At 38.5% G+C, this 23,136-nt stretch overlaps 1 protein-coding gene across 4 annotated transcripts in view; it reads left to right on the forward strand.

Moving 5' to 3' along the window:
• Window positions 1–18,905: 18,905 nt before the first annotated feature.
• dmxl2 (Dmx-like 2) overlaps window positions 18,906–23,136 on the forward strand; it is a 41,628-nt gene continuing 37,397 nt past the window's right edge. For 3 of the 4 annotated variants that reach the window (XM_080885002.1, XM_080885001.1, XM_080885000.1), the window contains exon 1: window positions 18,907–19,311. In XM_080885002.1, coding sequence (XP_080741128.1) covers window positions 19,225–19,311 — 87 coding nt within the window. In that variant the 5' untranslated portion in view covers window positions 18,907–19,224. Of the gene's footprint in view, window positions 19,312–23,136 lie in introns of all 4 variants that reach the window. The other variant, XM_080885003.1, reaches the window with a different exon arrangement.

Raw genomic sequence — 23,136 nt, forward strand, 5'->3', positions numbered from 1 at the left:
GTTTGACTCACCGCTCATTAATAGCTTTGCTAAAAAAGAAAAAAGGTTTAAATGCATATGTTTAAAACAGCTCATACAGTAGAGCCCCGGGTCCTTGTATTGCTAAAAGTGAGTTTAAAAACAAAATGTCATCTATAATTCACATGTGGTGTGTGGGTGTATTTGAAGTGAAAACATGTAAATGGAGCATTGCAGTAAACAAATTGTAAATAATGGTTTTTATGTACTTTTGCCAAAAGCGAATGTGTATGAAGCAATTCAAACAATGCAAATGATTGAAAATTGCATAAATTACTCTCACTTTTTGCCAAAAGGCAGCTCATCAACATCATTTAGAATCAGAAAAAGGGGGTCTAGAAGGTTTCTTTCCTTTATGTTTTCCTCTGTTTATCATTGCACTCACACATTCCATTATCCTTATACCCCCCCCCCCCCCCCCCTTTCAAATCATAGTTTAAAGAATATGAATTGTAAACTAAAGTGAGGTCATGGGTTATACAGGAGAAAGGAAAAAGAGCTGATTAGTTAGGAAAAGCTCCTAAATCTGACATGACACCAAATCTTAATGAGCCAGGGGTTCCTCAAATCCAAAGTGTTTGTCCTGTCTTGCATCACGTTGTACCCACATGGAGTGTGTGTTGTAATCACGGCTTTAACAATGACTTCTCTTCCCTTCGTTTTCCCCCTGACACCACATCAAAGACAATGTCACTGCAGAAACAATACATAAATCAATATGAATGAAGGGAGTGTGACAGGAGTTCTGTGGCAAAGACTCATTATACTCATTAGAGGGCCTTGGTGGCTGTTGAGCCAGCAAATGCCAAGGGGACCTCTCCGGCCCTTCTGTGCTCTTTAGACTCTCCTGAACACTCACATACACATACAGAGAGAAAGAGAGAGATTACAGGAATTTGCCTGCCTCACCTCAAGCTGTCAGCTTGATGTGTCAAACACCAATTCACTCCCCTTTATTTGGAGGAGAGCTACTAGCAGCACTTTGCGATGCAAATTCCTCCATGTCCTTTTATGTGGAACCTTGCTAACATGCCAGTCATGCCATGCTTTCCTGAAGGGCTGCTTTAAATGCTGCACACTCAAAGCTGTGGTCAGAATCAATGGTTCTGCTGCTGTTAACCTGGAGTTAATATTTCATCAGTGGAGAAGCTCTAAGATGATTAAGATGGGTTCTCCCAAAGCAACCCATCCTCACCCAGGTGCACTCATGATAGAGAATTATTTAGATCTGAATAGAAAGTAATGTCAGCGTGCGAGAAGGAGGAGGATCTAGTACCTCTGCTCCTTTGTTTGGTTTTGTTGCTGAGTTATGGTCAGATATTTCATCATGTGTTTTCTCTCGAGTCTTATAATTTTACGTGAAGTTCAGCAAGTGCCAGACGAAGAACATTTAGCTTTTGGCCTGTTTTCCGTGCATATTACTCTTGTCTTGTGCAATCCAGTTTATGCAAGGCTGGTTTATACGCAGCCATCTCGCACCTTTATTATTTATGATAAGAGAAACAGCTCGTGTTGGTAGATGGTGGCAATTTTGTTACTGCACTCTTCACTTAGAATGAAACATTGCACGATGATAAGGGTCTGCGAGAACGCTGTGATGTCCTCTGATGTCCTTTACGTTCTCCCGGCTCTGAGAACACAAGTATATCTCCTCATCACACGCAATTAGAGCAGAGCCCGAGTATAAGCGTAGGAATATAAGCTCATGCACCCACACAAATACACACACCAGGAATTGTTCCAACATCAAATCAATAAGCCCATCCAGCTATGATTACAACACCAAGAAAGCACTTATTCTTTTTTTTTTTCCTTTTTTTTTACTGGTTGGGTGCTTCTGTTTTGTGTACATTACTTTCAGACCTCACAGGTTGTAATGAAAAACCACATCTTTGTGCCCAGTGTATGAGTGTCAGATTACAGCCATCACCTTAGGAAATATGTAAGTTGTCCAGCACATTCTCCAGAGTCTTTTACTTTACTTTTTTCTAAGTGATGCATCTGAATATCTTTCAGAGCAATTTCAATTTTAGATGTTTTTCCATCATATTGACAAGGGGGACAATCATAATCTTATATTTCTCACTTGAACCTTTGTTACCCACACTTTGCTATCATTATGGTTTGTTTTGTTTTTGTTTTTTTTATCTTTAAATCAAAGTAAACACACAACAGAATGTGGGATGTACGTAGTGTGAATGACATGACTGATGAAAGCAAAGATACAGTTCTGTATTAAGTTGTTGTATGATGAATGTTTTATATTGACTACTGAGGTAGAGCTTGGTGTGATGCTTGTGAGTTATAAGTTTACTTTTGTAACATCCAGTCAGGTTGGGGGGGTATTTATGCATCAGTCACCTTCTTATGAACTTTAGATAGACTCCTAGATTTTTACTTTATTATACCCAGGACCAGCCTCACAGCCTACAGTCATATCTTTTATCACTGTGATATATGTAGGCTATTCTGCACTCATGTTATCCAGAAGAATGCGACAGAATGTGAAATACATATTTAATCTTCTATAATTTTCAGCTTCAGTAGTTTGTCATCGTGTACTGTGAAATGAACTGGGGACAAACTGTTCAGATATTCTTTTTTTGTACCTTGTCCTTTAGTCCTTTCCAGATGGGAAATAGTGCACAAGCTCTGCTTACAATGCATCCAGGTGATTGCTTGTGAGAGGTAACAGGTGTTTGCACTCCACTCTAACCTCATCTGTACTATGCTTGACCTGCAGACACCTAGACCTTTTCTAAGACTGGCATAATTTTAGTGGTTACTCTTTAAAAGACCAGAAACAGTGCCAGCTGATTATTTGGATGGCAAAAATGATTTTGTAAAAAACCTTTTTGGTGTACTTTGAAAAGATTAATTTGACATCTCAGCTCATGAGAGTGTGTATGCCATTTTATACAGTACTCTGCAAATGACTTATGTGAACCCTAATTTCTTTATATTTTGCTGGGAAAAGTTGTAGCAATTGATTAAAACATGAAAACATAAATGGAAATGCAGTATATAATTCAAATACTGAGTTTATACAATTCTAACAACCTATTTTGGTATGACCACCTATATCCTTCAACACAGCCTGAGCTCTCTTAACTGAACTAACTTAAACTAAGTTTTCTTGGCATTTCTTTAAGTAGTCTTCAGAATAGCTTTTATGTGGATGTTGGCTGCTTTTTCTTCTATTCTCTGTAAAGATGATCCCACACTGCTTCTATAATGTTGAGGTCCAGGTCATCCATGACTGATAGTTTCCTATTATGTGTTTTTCAATCCAGGTATGGTTTTTAGTGCATTGATTGTGTGTTTGGGGCAACTGTTATGCTGGAAAATTAAGTTGTTGCCAATCATGAAGGTACTTTTGTGCATTCATAATTCCATCAGTTTTGTCAAAACCTCCAACACCCCGTCCTTGAAATCAGTGGCGACTCGTCAGTAGAGGGTGCTAGGGTGCCGCCCTCATAAAAATATGGGAAGAGAAAAATCCATCATAAACAATTAATTACAGAAATATGGCATACATTAAAATTATACATTACATTACAAGTACAGTTTGCTCATACACTATGTGTGATTGCCAGAACCCACCTGCCAGAATGCATTTTGTGTTCGAACTTTACGTTACATTATCCATGAGGTCCTTGTGAAATATATAATTATTTTTCGACTTCCTTATATGGACACTGGCCAAATAGTAGTGTATGGAAAGTTTTTTTTTTAACTCATGAGGGTCTGAGGCTGAGTTTCAATTGGATCTTGGAATTCGCCTCTTGGGGCACAATTTTGTTCCCTGACCAATTAGCATAGATTACCTGGCTTGTTTAAAAAATTGATTGGACAATTTTATGTCATTCACACATTCACATTTATTTAGACTTTCCTCAAAAAAAATTCTTTTGTATTTTTCTTGTTCAGTTTCTGTAAAGATACTATTTTATGGCTCTCAAATTTTTCATAGTTTCAACTAAAGAAATGGGAACAAATATATGTTTTTATGACAGGCTGCTAGTAATAAACCACCAAAAGATAAAATTTTAAATTGTCTGTTTATTATTATTAATTTATTATTTATGTAATATTTATTAAAGGTTTATTGGAAATGCAGCAGAATTGTGGCATCTTAAAAAAAATATTAGGTTCCTTTGAATTGTGGATTTGGGAACCGTAACATATTTGGGGGTTTATCCGGGATATAACATAAGTGGCTTGTAGAGCTTCCCTTCCACAGTTCAGATTTATTCAAATTTAAATTACTTATACTGCACATAACCAAATACACAAATTTGTAAAAGCATTAAAAAACTAATTATATTCAACTTAATTATATTCAACTGACCCATAAAGCTGCCTCGCACTATTTTCACTTGCTTGTTGCATCATCAATTACTTGGTAGTAAAAAGAGAGAGGCATGTAATCAACAACATTAAAAACAATATCAGTTCTCTGTGTGAGTTCATGTAGAAGCCATGAACTTAGACAGCATATCTTGGAATGTCTTTTTTTGGTCCCCTAACTCCGTCACCATTAAGCTACTTTCATGTGAAAGAACGAGGTATCACTTTCCAATCCAGTATCAAGTTCTCTCTCATTTCCATGATGCACACAAAAATTATAACAGTTTGAAACTTTTTAAATAAATACTTTGGTGTCTATTTTTCTTCTTCAAAAAAAGCTCAATGAAGTTTCAGCTCTCATGATGCAAGATTGAGTGTTAAAGCATTGACACTACAGTGAACTATAGCCTTCAATTCTTTGTTAAAAACCTGTCTAAAGATATTCCCTTGCTGTGTTAAGACTTTCCCTCAAAGTATAATTTAAATCTATGATTGCTTGTTGGTCGAACTCCATTATTTCACTCAGAGAGCGAGATAGAAGCCCTCTGCAAAAGTTTTTCAATAAAAGTTTTACGATGAAAGATGAGTCCAATAAAAAGCAATAACACTAGCACATCCTCATTAAAAAGAACTTTGTCATATTTCAACTCCAAAGGCAACTTGGACCAGGAGACTTTTATTAACCCATTAGCATACTAATTACTTCGGATGAATAACAATACAGAAAGAAGAGTTTTCAACCCCCAAAAGGTCATTGTAGTGTCAAGGAATGCATTTTGAATAGTTGAGACATATTTTGATGTCATATTTCTCACTTAAACAAATTCTGGCAAGCCTTGTTCAACTTACTGCTGAAAAATGATACAGTCGGTGTAATAAAGGCGCCACATTTAGCAATCCTGGCTTTACTGTTTGCAAACAAGCATCATTCATGATCAATATCCACAACTATGAAAAGTGATCCTCCCGGCTTTTCTCCGAAGCTCAATTGATTTTTATTTTGTCTTTGTCTTAGTTTTATGAGTATGGTTGAGTGCCATAAAAAGCCTCTCTCTCTTTTAACATTTTCTTTGTGTTTAGCTCCTTGGCAATTTCATGTGATTTGACCCACAATAATCTAAAATAGCCAACGGCTGTTTCTTACCATATTATGCAGTCGGATCTTTTTAAAAGCCTATATTGCTGCCTGAGAGATGCTTATGTGAAGACACAGGAGGCTAAGGAAAGAGCAATAAGGATGGAGTAACGCTGGTGGGGAAGGAAGAAGATGGTGCTGCAAAGACCATTGGCCAGGTGATGGCTTATCCTATAAAGCAAGATTGAAGACATGGCTTTTGGTCATGTACAAGAACACACGGGAGAGCCACTGGAGCTGTGTGCGTGTGTGTTACTCTGTGTTTTCGTATTATCCAAAGACAGAAAGACAAAGAGGGGGAGTTTAATGGAGTGTCCCAGGGCGAGGCTCCGTTGTTCCCCCTCATCAAGCACGCTGGCAGTGCTTTAGCCCCATAATGGCTATCGTGCGCCCTGAGCCAATAGGCGCTCAACGGTTTCCTTTCACTCACTGCTCATTATTATAGGCCAAGTGCAACCACTGGGGGCAGGAGGTTGAGAAGATGCACTACATTAAGAGACATGAGGCAAACACGTTGTGCGATGAGGATGAAAAGAGACACGAGGACCAAAAGGGGAAGGAAAGAGTGACGAGGTGGAGCCAAAGGAAGGGTGACTGGTGAAGACGGGAGGGGATTATGAGTTGATTATGGAAGAAATCACATAATGGCACAATCTAATCACAGAAATAAACTGCTGCCAGAGGGCAATGCTTGCTCTTGTTAACATGTCCATCTGGATCAAGTCACACACATTGTCAAGCACACACATGCAGGCATTCGTGTTCTTTCATGTGTGCACTCATACACTCAAGAGCATCTCTGACAGCTGCCATTTACAGGAAAGGAGTGATACTCGGAGTGGAGAAAAGTCCGGGACAGCTGAATCCCTCTCCCATGTATCACTAGCACAAACTATTACAGACAATCTTAAGAGAGTCATTCAATACACACAAAGAGGAAATAAAAAACATCTGAAAGGGCTGCAAATCATATCGATCACATGTGAGCATGTTTCTATTCATGAACACATTTTTTTTCTCGATCTTTAGTGGAGTCACAGAGCAATTTGTATGCTTTATTCTGCGTGCTTTTGAAGATTAAATCCTCATAGCAGCAGCTGCTCTTATTATCTCTATAATGACATATTTTTCAATAGCATAGGTTGATCTCAGGTGCAAGAATGATCAAGAATTGTCAAGCCTAGAACAACGGTTCAAGTTATTTGCAGATGAGCATTTTTCTTGGTCTCTATTGCCCCCTACTGACTGTAAAGAACTATATCAGTGTAGCAGCAAAATGTGAACTCAGTATGGAATGTCATTAAAAACCACTGGCCTTTTTATGACGGTTACATAAAGGCAGTGTCATTCTAGATAAATTTTAAAAAGGAGTGCTGCAAACTATATTTATGCTCAAGAGCATCTCACAGATGTCTGCAAAGAAAACATGTTTAGCACTGGTATAACACATAGATGTGTAGAGGACAGAAGAACTGTTCCCCAACTCTTAAATATGATATACTTGAATCAGCTAAACAGCAGAATCTGTGCCACCGTGCTTGCTGGGTGACCTCATTTCATATCACCCACTGTCAGGGGAAATTATCTGACTAAGCCTGGTGCTTTCAACTAACAGCCCCACAGTCACAACGTGTCATGCAGAATGAGTAAGGTGATAATGAAGGATGTCTGACAAAGGGATGTTTTTTCATCCTGGAGTCATTAATCATTTATTATTATTTAATCATGCAGTATTTAATAACAAATAACCTTTAACTTGCATTTATTCCTGCTTTCTTTTCCTGTCATATTGGCAAATGACACACTCGCATTCTCTCCAGTCTCTCCAATATGTAAATTAATATGAAATATAATACGCAAATATAATAGGCAGGATTTTAATACATTAGTTCATTGACTTAAAAGTCTTAACCAAACAATTCTCACGTTTAAGTTTTATCCTTTTTTTTTCTCTTTAACTTAGGAATGAACAACTAAAAATAAGGCAGGTGTCATCTTAACATTTCTAGATGTGCATGTGAGTCTGAATGTCATCTGACCAGACCTTGCTAATTCTTCTGCCAATGCCTGTAGGTGCTCATTTGAATACTCTTTCTCCACCTCACAGACTGATTCGTTTTATTTTGTTCTCCCTTGATAGGCTTCATTGTCTCCTGTGCAGATAAGGAGTCTATTATGAGCTTCCTGTAAGATTTACAAGGGCTGCAGCTGCAGTATGACCATCGTCAAACTCAAGGTCCTTTAAACTATACCTTTCTGTCTGTCTTTCTGTCTCCACACACATACACACACACACACACACACACACACACACACAAACCTATCACTCTGAAAGTGATCTTTCAGTTGCTTCTCTCTTTAGAAACATCTTATCAGACCTGATAGTTCAGATTAATGATCAGCCAGAGTACAAAGACACACACAGACAGGACCATTTACAAAAGTACACTTTTAAATCAGCCACTGTTCAAAGACACATTTTCTTTCTTTCTTTCTTTTTTCCCCTCTCTTTTTTTCTTTCTTTCTTTCTTTTTGCTTCATTTTCTGTCGTATCTAATTTTCATTGGGGAATAGCACCTTTTCAAACCCGATTACAAGTCCCAACTCTAAAGTAGTTTCGTCAAAATAGTGTCATTCCTACAATGGTAGAAATGACACTATGATATCCTTTGAAACAGGTAATGTGATTGGATTAGTGCCAAGTTCCCTCTTAATGAATCAGAATGTCCAACAGTAGGAGGTCATGTCTGGGTAATTTGGACAAAATCAAAACCTAAATGTTATCTAGTTTTTATATTTTCTTTTACTTTATAGTAAACAAGCATGAAATATGTGCAAAATTTTGTGATTCTGAATTCTAAGCTACACTTTTTGTTGGGTGGGGTAGCTTTCCTAATCTTATTGTCTACCGTGTGTTCATTTTTTATTTACCATACTGGTCTGTGTCTTGATACAGTTCTGATAATCTCACTGTAGGTTGCTGAGCCAACAGAGCCCTGCATAAGCTGGGGGGAAGGGAGGGGTTGAGCTGCCCAGCCGCAATAGTGGAACCATGTGGCATAATCATTTCCTCTCACTCTATAGGCTTCTGTTCCTGGGGTTCACCCGTCTGCCAATAGTACACGTGTAAATCTATGTCACATATATACATGCAGGGAAGTATGATGCACATACACACTGCAAATGTATTGCAAACAAACACAGATGGCTGTGCACTTTATGCACTAATTTGGTAGCAGTAACATTTTTTTATGCGCATATGGACACACAGACATCTTTCCGTTACTACAGATAGAACTGCTGGTGTTTGCCAAGACCCACCAACTGAGATAAGGGAAATAGTGTAGTGTGTTCAGGCAATGTATTCCCCAAGAAGCTGCTTCAGTTCTGAGGGTCATCTAGATTTGTTCTCTCCAGTCAACACTGCCCTCTTCTGGTTAATATTTGTAATTACAGTATGACAAACCGCTTATTTCTGTGCGATGAAAAGCTTAGAAGTTGAATAACCATTTAGATGGATGGATAGATTCCAAAATACCACATTCTTTGCTACAGTTATTTTTTATTAAGCACCCAAAACCTTCAGGTGTCATACCAGATACTTCTCTATTCTATTAGATGTTGGTAGGCATATAATAAATGTTGTTTTTTTTGCTAGACTAAAATAAGAGATCAAAATTTCAAGAAATCAAGTATTAATTAAAATATTGTGAGACATGTAACAACCACATATTTAAAATACACATTGCAATATAAACCTTCTCTAGTCTTTGTTTTGACATCAATACTATAAATAGTCTCACAGTAAAGCAAAATACTTTAGAAAACAAATATTTTATACAATTACTGAGTGAAACACATTAAAACTGTGAGATGACCAATGCTGCAAATTCATTAGGTTATCACTGTGGCTCAGAAGAACAGCAAGGTGACTGTTAATTGAAAGGCTGGTGGCAAAATCCCAGCAAACCTGCATGTCAAACAAGATACTGAATGTGAGTGTGAGTGTGAGCAGAGACAACAGAGCATATAAAATAATCACTTGTGTGTTTGTGAATGATGCTCGTATGGAGTATAAAGGCACCATATACAAGTACCAGTCCATTGACATAATCTCATCTAAACATGACAGAAACAACAAATAAAAATGATTTTGATTTCTACAGAGGCAAAAGGTTTAAAGTCCATTTTCACTGGATTTTATAGGTTTTCATTTGATTGCAACAACATTGGCTGGAAGACTAGAATGCCTCTGCTTCTGACCCATCCTGTTACATTAACACTTTAGCGTATATGAATGATACTTGTTGGGTGACATCCAATAAGCATCTTTTTAAAACTAACAAAATGTTTCCCTTTGTAAAGGGGAGAGTACACTATTTACAGAAATGGAAAGTAATCTTTTATATGCACAGTAGGCCATTAATGCCACTGACCCTTTTTTATGAAACCCAATTTGAAAGTATTTCGAGCGATCTAACAAAACTGAATAAAATTCTGATTGCTGCACAGTGTACTTCTCTTTGGTGTTTAACAAAAACAGCTCTGTTAAAGGACACTTACAGATCGCACGTATGCACATTTCCCATTCTGTGATTCAATCATGCTTGCTGATAGGTAGCCAGCTTCATGCACAGTGGCCACAGCTTGACTCCAACCTTTGACCCTGCTATGCAAACTGAATACCAATAAGTGACTACACACTGATTTTGTCAACATCCCAGACATGCATGCCACTCTTTTTTTATGATCTAGTCAGGGATTTAGAACAGTTTTGAAATATAGAGACCATTCTGAATACATGTAATAAATTATAATATGCAAGCTTCCAAATGCAAAAAATAAGGTATGATGGGCAGCTTAGCAGATTGGCATGTACCAGTATATTCCAGTAAAACCAATCTCAAGCACATGCATTAATTAAGTAAAATGGACAGTGTAAACAAATAGTAATGAAGACATTCTCCACATACCCTCTCTCCTCCTCACTAATCAGTGTTTATCACAGTCATTTGCAAACCTGTTGCGACTCTGTTGAGATTACACACATTAGTATGGTCTGCTATTGTGTGGGTTTGTGTGCACATGGGTGTTTGTGTGCCAAGCCCTTGATCTTCTCCTCACACTCAAGAGTGACCTCACAAAGCTGCTCACACCCACCATCTGCTCTAGTCCGGTCTGCTCTGGTCATATGCTGTGCGTCGCATAGAAGAACATGTCTGAAAAACGAATGCATTCTGAAATCTATCATATAAGTAGCTGTAAAATAAGATAATTAAGTGTATAATTAATTAATTGCTTGCTTGCTGAGAATAGAATGGAACGGCAGACAGTCAGACATGAATGAAAGAGAAAGACATAGCAAGACCAAGTAAAGCTCATTGACATTAAAATGAAGGAACAGATAATCCTGTTAGAGAAAAAAGGTTAGTTCATAACACAAATGCTCTGATGAGTGTACCCACACGTACACACATTTACTTATACTACTGAACACAGGAGGACCTCGACAGAATTTCAAACCAGTGAATAGGAAAGGAAATAATTAATTTTATGTCTATATACACACACACACACACACAGGCACAGACAGTGATTCATCCCTGAAACAACTGCAATTGCGAGAGATCCATCAGTTGGCTCAAGGCTGCCTGGACAGGAATGCAGGAGAGACAGATGGACTAGTTTAACCACAGTAAGAGAGGCTGACCTTCTAAAGAGTGGGAAGAGGAGGGGAGAGTGAGACAAGTGTGGAGAGAAAGCGAGAGAGAGAATCAGGGATGGTGTCAAAGACATAGACGATACTCTGAAATAGCTGTCATCAATCTTAAGTATCGCTACAGACACAGAAATCTCAGAGAGCCGAAGACGTGTGTGAGAAAGAGATAGAGGAGGAGCAGAAGATAGAAAGCAATGACACTTACAGTGTAGCTGCGTAACTCCAAAATCAAATATGGAGTACAAAATTACTGAGGCTAGGGGCATGAGGAAGCACTAATACAAAACCACATTACACTGTTGTGTGTGGTTTTAATTTGTCCCTAAAGAAAGAAAATAAATTGTCATCTATTCACCCAGAATCCATGGCTGCTGTGGCAGTTTTGCCTTATTGAGTGGTGCTGTTACCAAACACTGAGATTAAGGAGGATCCGTCAGGATTTTCCACCTTTCTGTGGCAGTGCATATTTCTGTTTTTTAAGAAACATTAACAATCTAAGCTATCCTGTCATTACAAGGTCCAACACAAACCAAACACATTTCACAAGAATAAAATGAAAACAGCATAGAAATGAATACAGATGTTGCTGCTATAGGAGGGCAGCATTTATCTTATATAACACTCAATTCAGCATCTACAAAGGTATGCAGAGTAATAAGTGTAGTATTACAGTAGTTTTATTTTTCTATCTTATTTTTTATTGTTTTTCAGCAACCAAATCATTTGTTTCCAGTTTTCATAAAATTCAGAATTTCCTGAAAAAAACCTAAAGTTTTTGTACCACGTTGATTGATATGATATCTTACATGTCAACGTGGGATTCAAAATCTACTGAATGTGTGTGTGGGTGCGTGTTACCCATGCACCCACACACACATGAAAGGTTCTGAAAAAGTGGACAAAAAAGGCTCCGACCCCATCAGGAGTCCAGGTTTCAAGAAAACTGTACTTAACATCAAGGTTTAACGTGTTTTTCTTAGTTAGTCTTATGTTGCAGTATGCTGTTTGAACATCTTCTTACAGTGAATAGACTGTCTTACCTCACTGTTTAGTTTTGACTGATGTCAACAAACAAAAATCTGCAATAGGATTAATCCCTCTGACAGATTAAGAACAAAAAGATGTCACTCTGTGTTGTTTTTGCCACTGCTTCAGTTCCTGTGCTATAAATGTTTCCTAGCGTTTCATTTGCTCTTTGAATTTTCTAAAATTCTGTGTTTAATTTCTTTTACCTGACAATTTATCACTAAAAGCTGTTGTCACTGGCAACGTGTTGTGCTGAACACCATCAGCTACAGTAAATGAAACTGTTGAGAAAGCCAGAAATTTAGAGATTGCATGTCTGGATCTGTGACTGCAGGTATGTAGGACATGTCTGTTCATGACTAGCTTAGATATTTGAACTTTTAAGGACCTGATTCCAAATCTTTCCTTTATTCTGTATCCTTTAGCGCTCGTGCTGAGCGGGCTGACAAGAAGCTTGTCCTTTTGAACGCAGCATTGATTTTCAGCCATTAAATCGAATCATTAAATTAGATTTAATCTCAATTTGAAGCAGATATGATGGAGACAATAGTATAAGTTCACCAGGTCTTCTAATGTGAAAAACATAAAGAGCAGACCTGCACACATGTTGCTCATGTACCATATGATTTTATCAATTATTTCTTCAGCTAAAAGAAGTGAGTCTTGTGCTACTTTCAAACATTGTTTACTTTTTTTACAGTACTCTTTCCTCTTGAGTGTTCTTTTGTTTCCTTGTGTTTCCATTTTCTCCTGTGAATGTATTTGTGTGTATAGGTCTGGGCGTGGCAGTCAACCTTGATCTGCTGTGTATTTGGTCTACACATGTAAAACCCATCCACAATTAAGGTCTGCAGCACTTGAACCCAAGCTGGTTGTCCACCCCTTGCCAGTTTGTCATATCTGTGTGGAAATTTGTGTACAGCTAAGGATGGTGACCTTCTACTCTCTGGTCTTCAGTAATTTTTGCATAAATCCAAAGTAATTTTCTTCTTTGTGTTTCAGGACAACAATCCATTGGCTCACCTGCCAGCTCACTACAGCAGAGCTCTGCATCTTCCAGCCTACTCAACTCACTCCAGTGTCAGACAGCCTGACTTTCAGCCTTCAGTCTCAAGCTCAAACAATCTGTCACCACCAACTAAGGACAAAAATACTAAATATTAACAGATAATAGATCAATAGATGATTTAAAAAAAAAAATCTTTTTCACAATGCAGGCTGGAAAACAAATATGGTGTAATGGGTTTGTGACTATTATACTTTTTATTCCCAAAAAAAAGAAGAACAATAAATAAAAGTAGGAGAGTTTTTCGACACTTCTCTTCTTGGAGAGAAAAAATACTTTCTGCTCAACATTTGAGCATGTTTGAGCTGGGACCTTCAGTTTTTTCACATCAAATATGTGGCCCTTGTGCTCTGTCAATATGCACTCTAAGATGCGGAGCTCAAGTTAAGATAGAATGATGGATGCTTTAAGTTCCTCGAATATTTGCATGTTTGATCTTTGAAAACAGACTTGGAGGCCTGTAGAACCCACAGTTTTACAGGGAACTGATATTTTATTTAAAGCTCCTCATATACCAGACACATAATAGTCTTTTTAAAAGTCCAAAGCAGGTGAATTTCTTTACAAATACTAAAACTTGAGTAAGGGAAACAATTTTATCAACTTACAATATTCCCCAGGTATGACACCATGTACCAAATACAAGTTAGCTTTACATGGAGCACTAACCTGCTGAAAACAGCCATCAGAAGATGGCTTACATTGTGGTCATAAAGGGATGGACAGGTGTGACAAAGTGGATGAGCAGTTGCAAGGCTCTCCGTTTGTCCCATGTGTTGACCTTTTTTTTTTTTTTTTTGCACATTATACACATTATTTTGTTTCTATTTATTTGCTGTGATTTACTATTTGTGGAGTAACATTGTTGCACTCACTGTCTCGGGTTTGTAAGCGTTCTGTTGCCGGCAAATCAAACATTCTGCAAATTCAGGCAAATACTCAGTTACATGTTTCTTTATATTTTATTATGTTACAGATTAAGTCATTTGTTCATATTTACTTTGTTCTGTCTTTTCAGTCTTCATGTGGGTCAGGTGTGGGGAAACGCCTGCCTAGCATTTACTCATTTTAAAGTCCTGATGAAGTCACACATGACATCAGCAGGTCGAACCAAGTGGAGGGGTTTCTTTGTCTATAGAAATGCTTCCTTTTGTTTGTGTCACGTACTAAAGGGATTTGTTGAATCTTCCAGCCATTTAGTTGTGTAAATGTGCATTCAAAGCATTTTACCTGGAGAACAGTCTTCATTAACAAATTTCCCACACGTGGGACTAACAAAGGTTATCTTATCTTATGAATAAATGCACTGAGTTTCTGCCATGCGATGCCACCTGATTGGCTATTTAAGTTTAAAAAGCAGTTAAACAGGTTGATCTAATGACTGTTTTCTTTTCTTTTTTTTAATCCATATTCGGGAGAACACCATCACTTATTTTGAGTGTAATATTAATTCATTTTCAGGACTCTTAAGTACTCTAAAAGAGAGCTTAATCAAACTTTTGACAAATTATCTAAAAATAGGGTATTAATATGGTGGGCGCACATCAGAAGATGAATCCAAAGGCAGCCTTAATGAGGTTAAAGTAACATTTAAAGGCTTAAAGTAACCACTGGAGCATATTGAATGAGTCTGCTATGTTTTTACCAATTATATGTCATATGCATGCTCTGTTACATATATGCTCATACACACGTGGTTTCTAATAATCCGTCAATGAGTGCCAAGCAATTCCTGTGAGCCAAAAAGTCATAGTTCAGAAATCTCTGATCTGTCTCTGACTCAGTTTTTTTCTTCTTTTTTATATTTATCTGGCCTTGGCTCTGTGTGATGTCAGTGATAGCAGATGTATGGTCACCTCACAGCCAGATCAGAATAAAATACAAAAGCCAAACCTGACTGCTGTCCAAATCTATTCTAGTGAGGTGAGAAAATCAGAAGAAACAGACATAAAGGGAAGCGGAAGGTGGCTGAAATGAATAGCTTGTCTCAGGCAGATGATGAACTGAGAGGCTGTGCCGAGGCCTAGTAAAAGGTGAATAAGGATCATTTCTGAACTGTGAATCATGAAAAGCTGCTTTAGCAGAGTTCAAGAATAAACATTGTAAAAGAAGTTGTAAATTAGTATAGGTATCCTCTGTGACATCTTCATGAGAGTTCCATATTACGGTTTGCAGTTGTAAAGCATATGATATTCATGGCCAGTACACCATGGATGAGGTCACTGCCCTCCAAAAAAAAAAAGTTTAAAGCTTGCCAATGGATATGTTGTAAATGTATAACAGGTTCAATAAAGAAAAATTATAACTTTGTGCGGTCATGTAAACACACTATATTTGTCTCATTGCAGCACAGATGAAGCTCAGACTATAGAACCAAAGGATGCAGAAGGTTGACTGGCTCAGCGTCCAGGCTTGGCTGCTTTTTTATATCTTGTATCTTGAAGTTTTATTCAGAATTAACACAATTTCCGAGATCCAGTGAATCTTTATTTCTGTAACCATTTACTACCTGCTAGTTCTTCACAACTACACAGAGTGTTATTATTTGCACACCTCTTGATGCAATGCTGAGACATTCACATGCTATTTTAACAGTATGTATCGAACACTCTTTCTTTATTACTTCCCATCACATATAATGGTGATGAAACCCCAATACATGTTTGTGCTGGGAAGCAGAATGTCTTGCACCTCAGACCCAGATTGGAACTCCCTCCAGCTAGCAGCCATCCATGAAATGAGAAAATCTATAATGCACTTAATTTTCATCTCTGTAGATCAAGGTAGTGTCTCTTAGTGGTACTGGAGGGACTAGAAACACTGCATCAACCTTCATCAAACCCTCCTGCAATATTCAGACATACAGTACCTATTACTCACCCTGTCAAACACCTACTATACACATTCTTGCACAATTCCTTCTTTTTTGCTCTAAATACATTCTTATCTTCACACATAGTGTGCTGCAGCAGTGGAGTCTCAGAGACCTCAGTATTCTTGGCCTGCAAACCAAAGTGACTGAACAACATATCTGGTACCAATTCCCTTTTTCCTAATAATCTAAAGCAGATATCTTCCATTATCTCAAAATAAGATGCAAACACGTGCATTAGTATAAACAGGTTAGACTGCTTTTACAGTCACTCATCGAGACTTCATCCTGAAGGAATGCACTCAAGGTTTTAGTCACACTTCCTCTCTGCAATCTTAAAAAATTTCAAAAACAAACAAAAGAGAGCATTTTTGGTAAAGTCTCACAGGATTTAAAGCTCGTGGATGGCACTCTGGGTTATGTAACGGTAGTCATTGGTGAATTTGTTTCTAATTTACACAAGATTACGACAGCGTAAATTATAACCTGATGTTGAAGGTTAAACTGTAAATGTAACTCTTTTGATGGAGGACTTATGTTCTTTGTAGGACCTATTGCTAATCATCAGTCATTATGACCAGTCCATGAACGCAGAACAGCTGTAAAGTCTGACACTTGAAGTTCAAAAAATGGTAGTCACCAAATGCTAAATGGATAGACACATACGACACGATGAGTGTGCCCCGCCATTGTTGTTGACACTGTTTATGCGTATGTGTCACATTCTCTCTGGGCTTCTGCCTCACAATATTCTGTTCTGATGTCCTGTGTGTCATGGTGGCTGGCAGGCAGGCCGTGCTTGATGATGTCAGTGTGGCTTAAATAACTAGGCCAGTGCCATGATGGTAGGTTGCATATCATCCCCCACAGATCGTTCACATCATTTTTCTACAAACAATGAAGGAGAGTGTTACAGCCGATATGTAAAAGGGAGTTTAAGGGGGAAAGAGGATAAACAGCATTGTGCTGATGCGTTCTGTTAAATCTCATCAGTGAGATGAATTAGAGCAGATAAACAGATGTGGAACAGTTACACTGAAGCTCAGTCAGGTCTTGCTCACCTCCCTTTGTTCTCTGTTAAATGGTGCCTGAGTGAGTCTCAAAATCCAAAAAGTACAAACAAGAGGCAGGACAGTTGCATGTGATCTTTTTATTCATTAGAACATTTCTTCACTGATTTTATATTATGCTTCCACAGTGTTATTGGACCACCTTTATTTTTCAGCACAGCCTGAACTCTCTCAGGCGAGCCTTTGTGTCATTTCTTTAGTGTTCAGGAGTAGTTCTCCAGGCTTTTTGAAGGACATTCAAATCTCTTCTTTGGATGTTGGCTGCCTTTTGTTTTGTTCTCTGTCAAGATGATCCCACACTGCTTCATAATGTTGAGGTCTGCGCTCTGGGAAGGCAAATCCATAACCGATAGTGTTTCTCTGTGTGTGCATGATTTTAATGCACCAGCGGTGTGTTTGGGATCATTGATATGCTGAAAAAGGAAGGTGCTGCCAATCAGATGCCTACAGATGGCATTGAATGGCAGCGCAAATTTTATTCTGTTTTTTCTTCGTTCATATACATACTATCAGCTTTTCAGTTAATATCACCTTGTTGGTGCAAAATAATATCAAACTGTTGTATTTTTCATAGCTTTAACTAAAAAATTGGAAGCTTTTGCAACAGGCTGCTAGTAACAAATTGCTTAAATATACAATTTAAAATGGGTTCTTAACAAACACAAAAGTGGTTCATCCCGTGGGTTATGTGCTTCTTTTATGCTTGAATGATCCATTGGTCAGTGGCTTAACAAACAAACAAACATGCGTTTAACACCCCAGGTACAAAAACTGGACTGAAAATGCATGAAAAGGCAGTCTAAAGAAAAAAATTGAAAGGCCTTGAGAAAACGTGAAGAACTATTGCTCAAAACCACTTTGAAAATTGCAAGATGTGTGCTCATTGGAAGCAAAATATCATGAAATAAAGTGTGACTCAAGACTTTTGTACAACACTGGAAATTCTAATGTTAAAGAAATTGTTTGTGACATTGAGACCAAAAGACAAATACATTATTTTACAAAACTGAAGTGAAATTAAACAGGAAAAGTCTCCGTTTGGATCATCTCTAGATTTATTAGCTTTTCTCTAAAGAAAAAGCAGGAGTTTCACTGAAACATTGTGCCACATGCATCCTAAAAGAAACTAACTAACTAACTAACTAACTAACTAACCGTAACCAGTATGTCTGCAATCTTAGCCACCTTCTTTCAGCTGGCAGTGGCGAACCACAAAGGAGAAGAGCCACAGAGCTCTATGAATGTGTGTCTGATCAGTTATAAAATGCCCTCACTGTTGTATTTTAAATGTTTTCTGTCCGCAGTATACACATCATATTGTCTAAATTAAAACCCACCCTTTACCACTTTTGATTTAACCCGTTCAATTAGACCCCGGACCCTACATTTACAAGCAATAAATTGAAATCCACAAAGATGGAGTCCCTTAAATACAGAAGAGTGCTACTAGAACAGCTGAACAACATGACAGATAAAAGTACAGTTGATTACTGATATGAACTTTATGTCATTCTATAACATAGATAGGAGGGCTTAAGCACACACCTTTCTCAGTGAGAAATACGCCCAGTGATGCCTCGCACACATATCCAGCAGTAAAGATTTCCAGTCTAGGTTGAGCTATCTAGGGCTTTTCAGTCGTGCCTGGACAACGCTGTGAATGCGCATGTCAGGATCGCTGCAGAGATCCCGCTGCCTCGGCTCTCACGATTAATCGTCGGGATGGTGTTGACAGCGAGAGGCAGCAGGCGGCCGTTTTTACACGTTTAAATAAATGTCAGGACCTGATAAAATTTATTTATTCAAGTCCAAGTCAGGTTCTCCGCAACAACACCGTTTGTGGAGGACGACGTTAATGTTAATGATGGAATTCCCAGTCTCTGCTGCTAGATGGAGAAACCGAAAGGGTGGACTCGTTATAAATAATTAGAAAAAAGAGAGCCCGTCTGCTGCTAAAATAAAAGGAAAATGCATCTGCACCAGGTGCTGACGGGAGCTGTGAACCCAGGAGATTGCTGCTATTCGGTGGGAAGTGTGAACGACATTCAGTTCACGGTAAGATTTTATTTTGATATTGTTTGCTCAAAGATGACACCCATTGAAGCTAGCGACTAAGTTAGCTAGCTGGGTAGTTAGCTAACCAGCGTTATATTGGCTGGAAACGGGCTGGCTAGCGAGCTAAAGCACTGGCTAGCCGGGTAGTGTGCTAGCCAAACTGCCGCACCGAGTGATTCACAAACAGTGGGTTGAGACTACGCGGGGCATCCGTGTCACGAGCTCCTTTTTTAATTTACCGTGACAGTCAGTCACCGATAAGCAGGACCCCACGAGTACATGATCCGCTGCGGTGTTTGCATTAGCTATTTACGTGAAGGTTTTTGACATTATTCTCCCCAAGAAATTTTAAAACAGCCACTCAAATGACCTTTAGCTGCATCTCGTAACATTAGAATTACTGCAAGGGAATCCCTTTGCGCAGCCATAACATTTATTGGCAAATATTTGCAGTGGGATACGCGCCGGTGAAATTCGTTTGCAGTGCAGATTAGGGGCGACTTGTGTGTCAGGGTTTGACGACGTTGCGCACCTTCACAGAAGGAAAACGCTGTGTTTGGTGTGTTTGCAGAACTAGCTTAGCTTGCTCCCATTTGGCGTTAAATCCTCCTCACAGATCGTTAGCTCGCTGTCATCCTGGCATCAGCTGCGCCAGCCGTGACGTAGAGAGCCTTATATGGATACATGAGTTAGGCGGCTGAATGGCCGTGTTTTGTCACTGGGGAAGAGCATAATCAGAAGACATTTGCCATTGCTTTGACTTATAAATGAGTTACATTTTTCATGACCAAGTGTTTGATGTTCTTTAGAGGTTTACAGTTTTAGATGGGGCAGTCGGACATCAGTCACATAGACTTGATGGGTTTTTAGGCATCTTGATCAAACGCTATTATCTTGAGCTGAGTCTGCCTCTGTTGCGTGTTGTGTGTTAAAGATATGTTAAGATCTATCTCAAGTCGACCCCGAATACATAGACAAGTCAATATTTCGCTTTGTGCTACAGGACATGGCAAGAATCTGTAATGTCACAGTACACAGTCATCTTTCACCCCCAACAAATTGACAGGCTGAAGTAAACGTGCAGCAGAATCCAAAACTGTTGCTCTCTGTGTTGGTGTTGAATCGATAGCAGAAGAGGAATGATGACTTTACTGATAGCCTGATGAATGTACTTTATTTTGGCTTATTACAGCTGCCAGATCTGGGCTTGTTCCTGTTGCCTATTAATGAGGTGGTGTTTTGTCATTGCGTCTTTCAGTATCCTCAAATATGCGCTACAGCAAAGGACAAAGATGATTTTGAAGCTAAAGCATTGCATATCGCTTTGCCGAAAGGGCCCAGTTTCTGTGCCTGGTGTTTTCTTTCAGTGTCTGAGAGGGTATTTGAAGAGCACTGGGCTTCATGTCCAGCAAACACATTTACACTCCCACTGACCCTTAGGGCTCGGAGGCCAGATCCTGACAAAACGCACGAACACATACGTACATATCTAATCTAGAGCAGCCATGAGGGCACCAGCTTCAGCATGGCGTCTGCAGTGTTTCATTCTAAACTATCAGCATTGACATATTGACAGAAATCAGAAGAGATATTTTTAAATAGAGTTGGAAAGTGAAAAACAGAGATGTTGCCTTCTCTCTGTGCAGTGGCCTGATAGATGGTGGTTATGTGCTGAGAAACCAGAACAGTTTGATCTATAAGTCGGAATTAAAGGGAACAGTACATATTTAAAAATATAATATTGGCAGATTTTTAATAATCACGTGTTGTTTTTTCTGTCGTTAACTGTGGCTAACACACAGCTGTAAAGTTTGGTTAGAAAGATCATTTTCATGTCTATTAAAGTGATTCTTAAGCCTTAGTCGGTGTCTTAATATCTGTAAAAAGCCTAGTGGGTTTGATATGCAGATCTGCAGATGTGTGATCTGCTAAAAATAGAATACATCTGTAAACTAAGCACAAGGAGAGGAGGAGCACGTACTCCCTCCCAAAGCTCCATATTTCTGAAAATGTTCTTATAGTTACTGCAATAGAAGAAGGTGCTGCACATTGATCAAAGATGGATAGGATTGTCTAAGATTACATAAATCTTGGCCAAAAAATGTTTGTTAATTATGTATCTATGAAGAAAAAGTGTCACTAAAACAGGTCCCCTGTTGTTCTAAAAGCAACCTGCCTGGCTGGCTACATTGATTCAGTTGAATATGCTATGACTACCTGAGAGAATGAAGAATGATTGAATCTAGATGTTGTATTTGGCATTAAAACATTCATTGTTTTCTTGCAATCTTGCTGCAGAGAACAGTAAAGACCATGCCATGTGACTATAAGTGGAAGAGTCAAAGTACAGGTCTGTGCCATACAATTCGCAAGGGTTAACATCTTACAGACTGATAGACTTACCAGGTTACTGCAAGTCAGAATTGATCAATCCTTTAAAGAAAACAATGCACCAAAAGCTTTTTATGTTTACTGTAAGTCCTGCTAGCTTGCACAAATATGCCACAGATGGTAGCAGCTGGGGCTTTGGAACATGATCACGTGATTATGTAAAAGTGGCATTTGATGTAATGAAGGCAGAAGTGATCTCTCACTTTGTTCCTCATATCTACTTTCATTACCACAGAACACAATTACATTCACTCCTTTATTTTAAAAGACATTAACAAATACCTCTCTGTCATTATGCAAATAGCATTTAAAATGAGACTGGCAAAATGTCCCTCGTTTCTTTAGCTCTTATCAGTAATAACACATGTTATAGATACCTGCGCTGTCTTTCATGAGAATCACGATTTTTTGGCTTAGAATTGAGATCACGATTCTCTCACGATTTTCTTTTCCAGTATAAATATTTATTGCACTTATTAACTGCACATCAACTTCGTAACAGTTGAAAGTGAACATAAAAACAATAAATAAACATAAAAACAACTAATGTCTCACGTTTTGTTGTTGCCGCAAAATGTTGTACTGCTTGAAATTCCGTCTCCACCGTTGCTCGACACTGCGTGTATAGAGCAGGTAGTGCAACAATAGAAAAATAGTTGCGGGACAGCACTGTGTAGCGTTTGTCTAGGGTGTTGATCATTTTCCTAAATCCCTCATTTTGCACAGTGTTGATGGGAGCCATATCTTTGGTCAGGTGATAAGTGATAGCCTCTGTAATTTCTTTGTGCCTGCGGGAGTTCGACGGGTATAGGGAAGCACTGTATAAGGGTCCCGTTATTGATGTTTGGGTGGTTGACCGGGACGGATTTTCTCCTGTCACTTTCTCGTCATCCCTGACGTGCTCTCCGTTATTTTTTTCCCTGCTAATTTTAGCATCACATGGCACAGCTTCTGTATCACGTGGTATAAGGCTCCGCCCTTGTCATTTGTTGAGCAGGAAGAGTGAGCGCTTGTTTTCATGCAGATTACGTCCCGGATCAAAATTCGGTACAATCGGCATCTTCGTCATTTTTTTTCTTTTTTTTTTCTTTTTTAAATCGTTGTCATTTGGAAATGAGATCGCACATAAGTATGAATCGACATCGCGATTTTCTAACGATTAATCGTGCAGCCCTACTCTCAAGTAGATAGTGCTCAAAAATACATAGTTTGTATTAGAGCTGGGCGATAGAACGATAACGATATGTATCGCGGTATAACTTTTTCTCGATAGAAAAATTAAACTATCGCGATAGACCTCGCCGCTCTTGTCCTCTTTAAAAAAAAAAAACAAACAAACAAAAAAAAAAAACAACCAATCCAAATTAAGTAGCGCAGAGCCGAACCAATCACAGCCGCAGCGTCACGTCACGTGACTTGTTACGTACAGCACAA

The sequence above is a fragment of the Rhamphochromis sp. 'chilingali' genome, assembly GCF_963969265.1.
Source record: "Rhamphochromis sp. 'chilingali' genome assembly, chromosome: 6".
NCBI classification, from domain to species: domain Eukaryota; kingdom Metazoa; phylum Chordata; class Actinopteri; order Cichliformes; family Cichlidae; genus Rhamphochromis; species Rhamphochromis sp. 'chilingali'.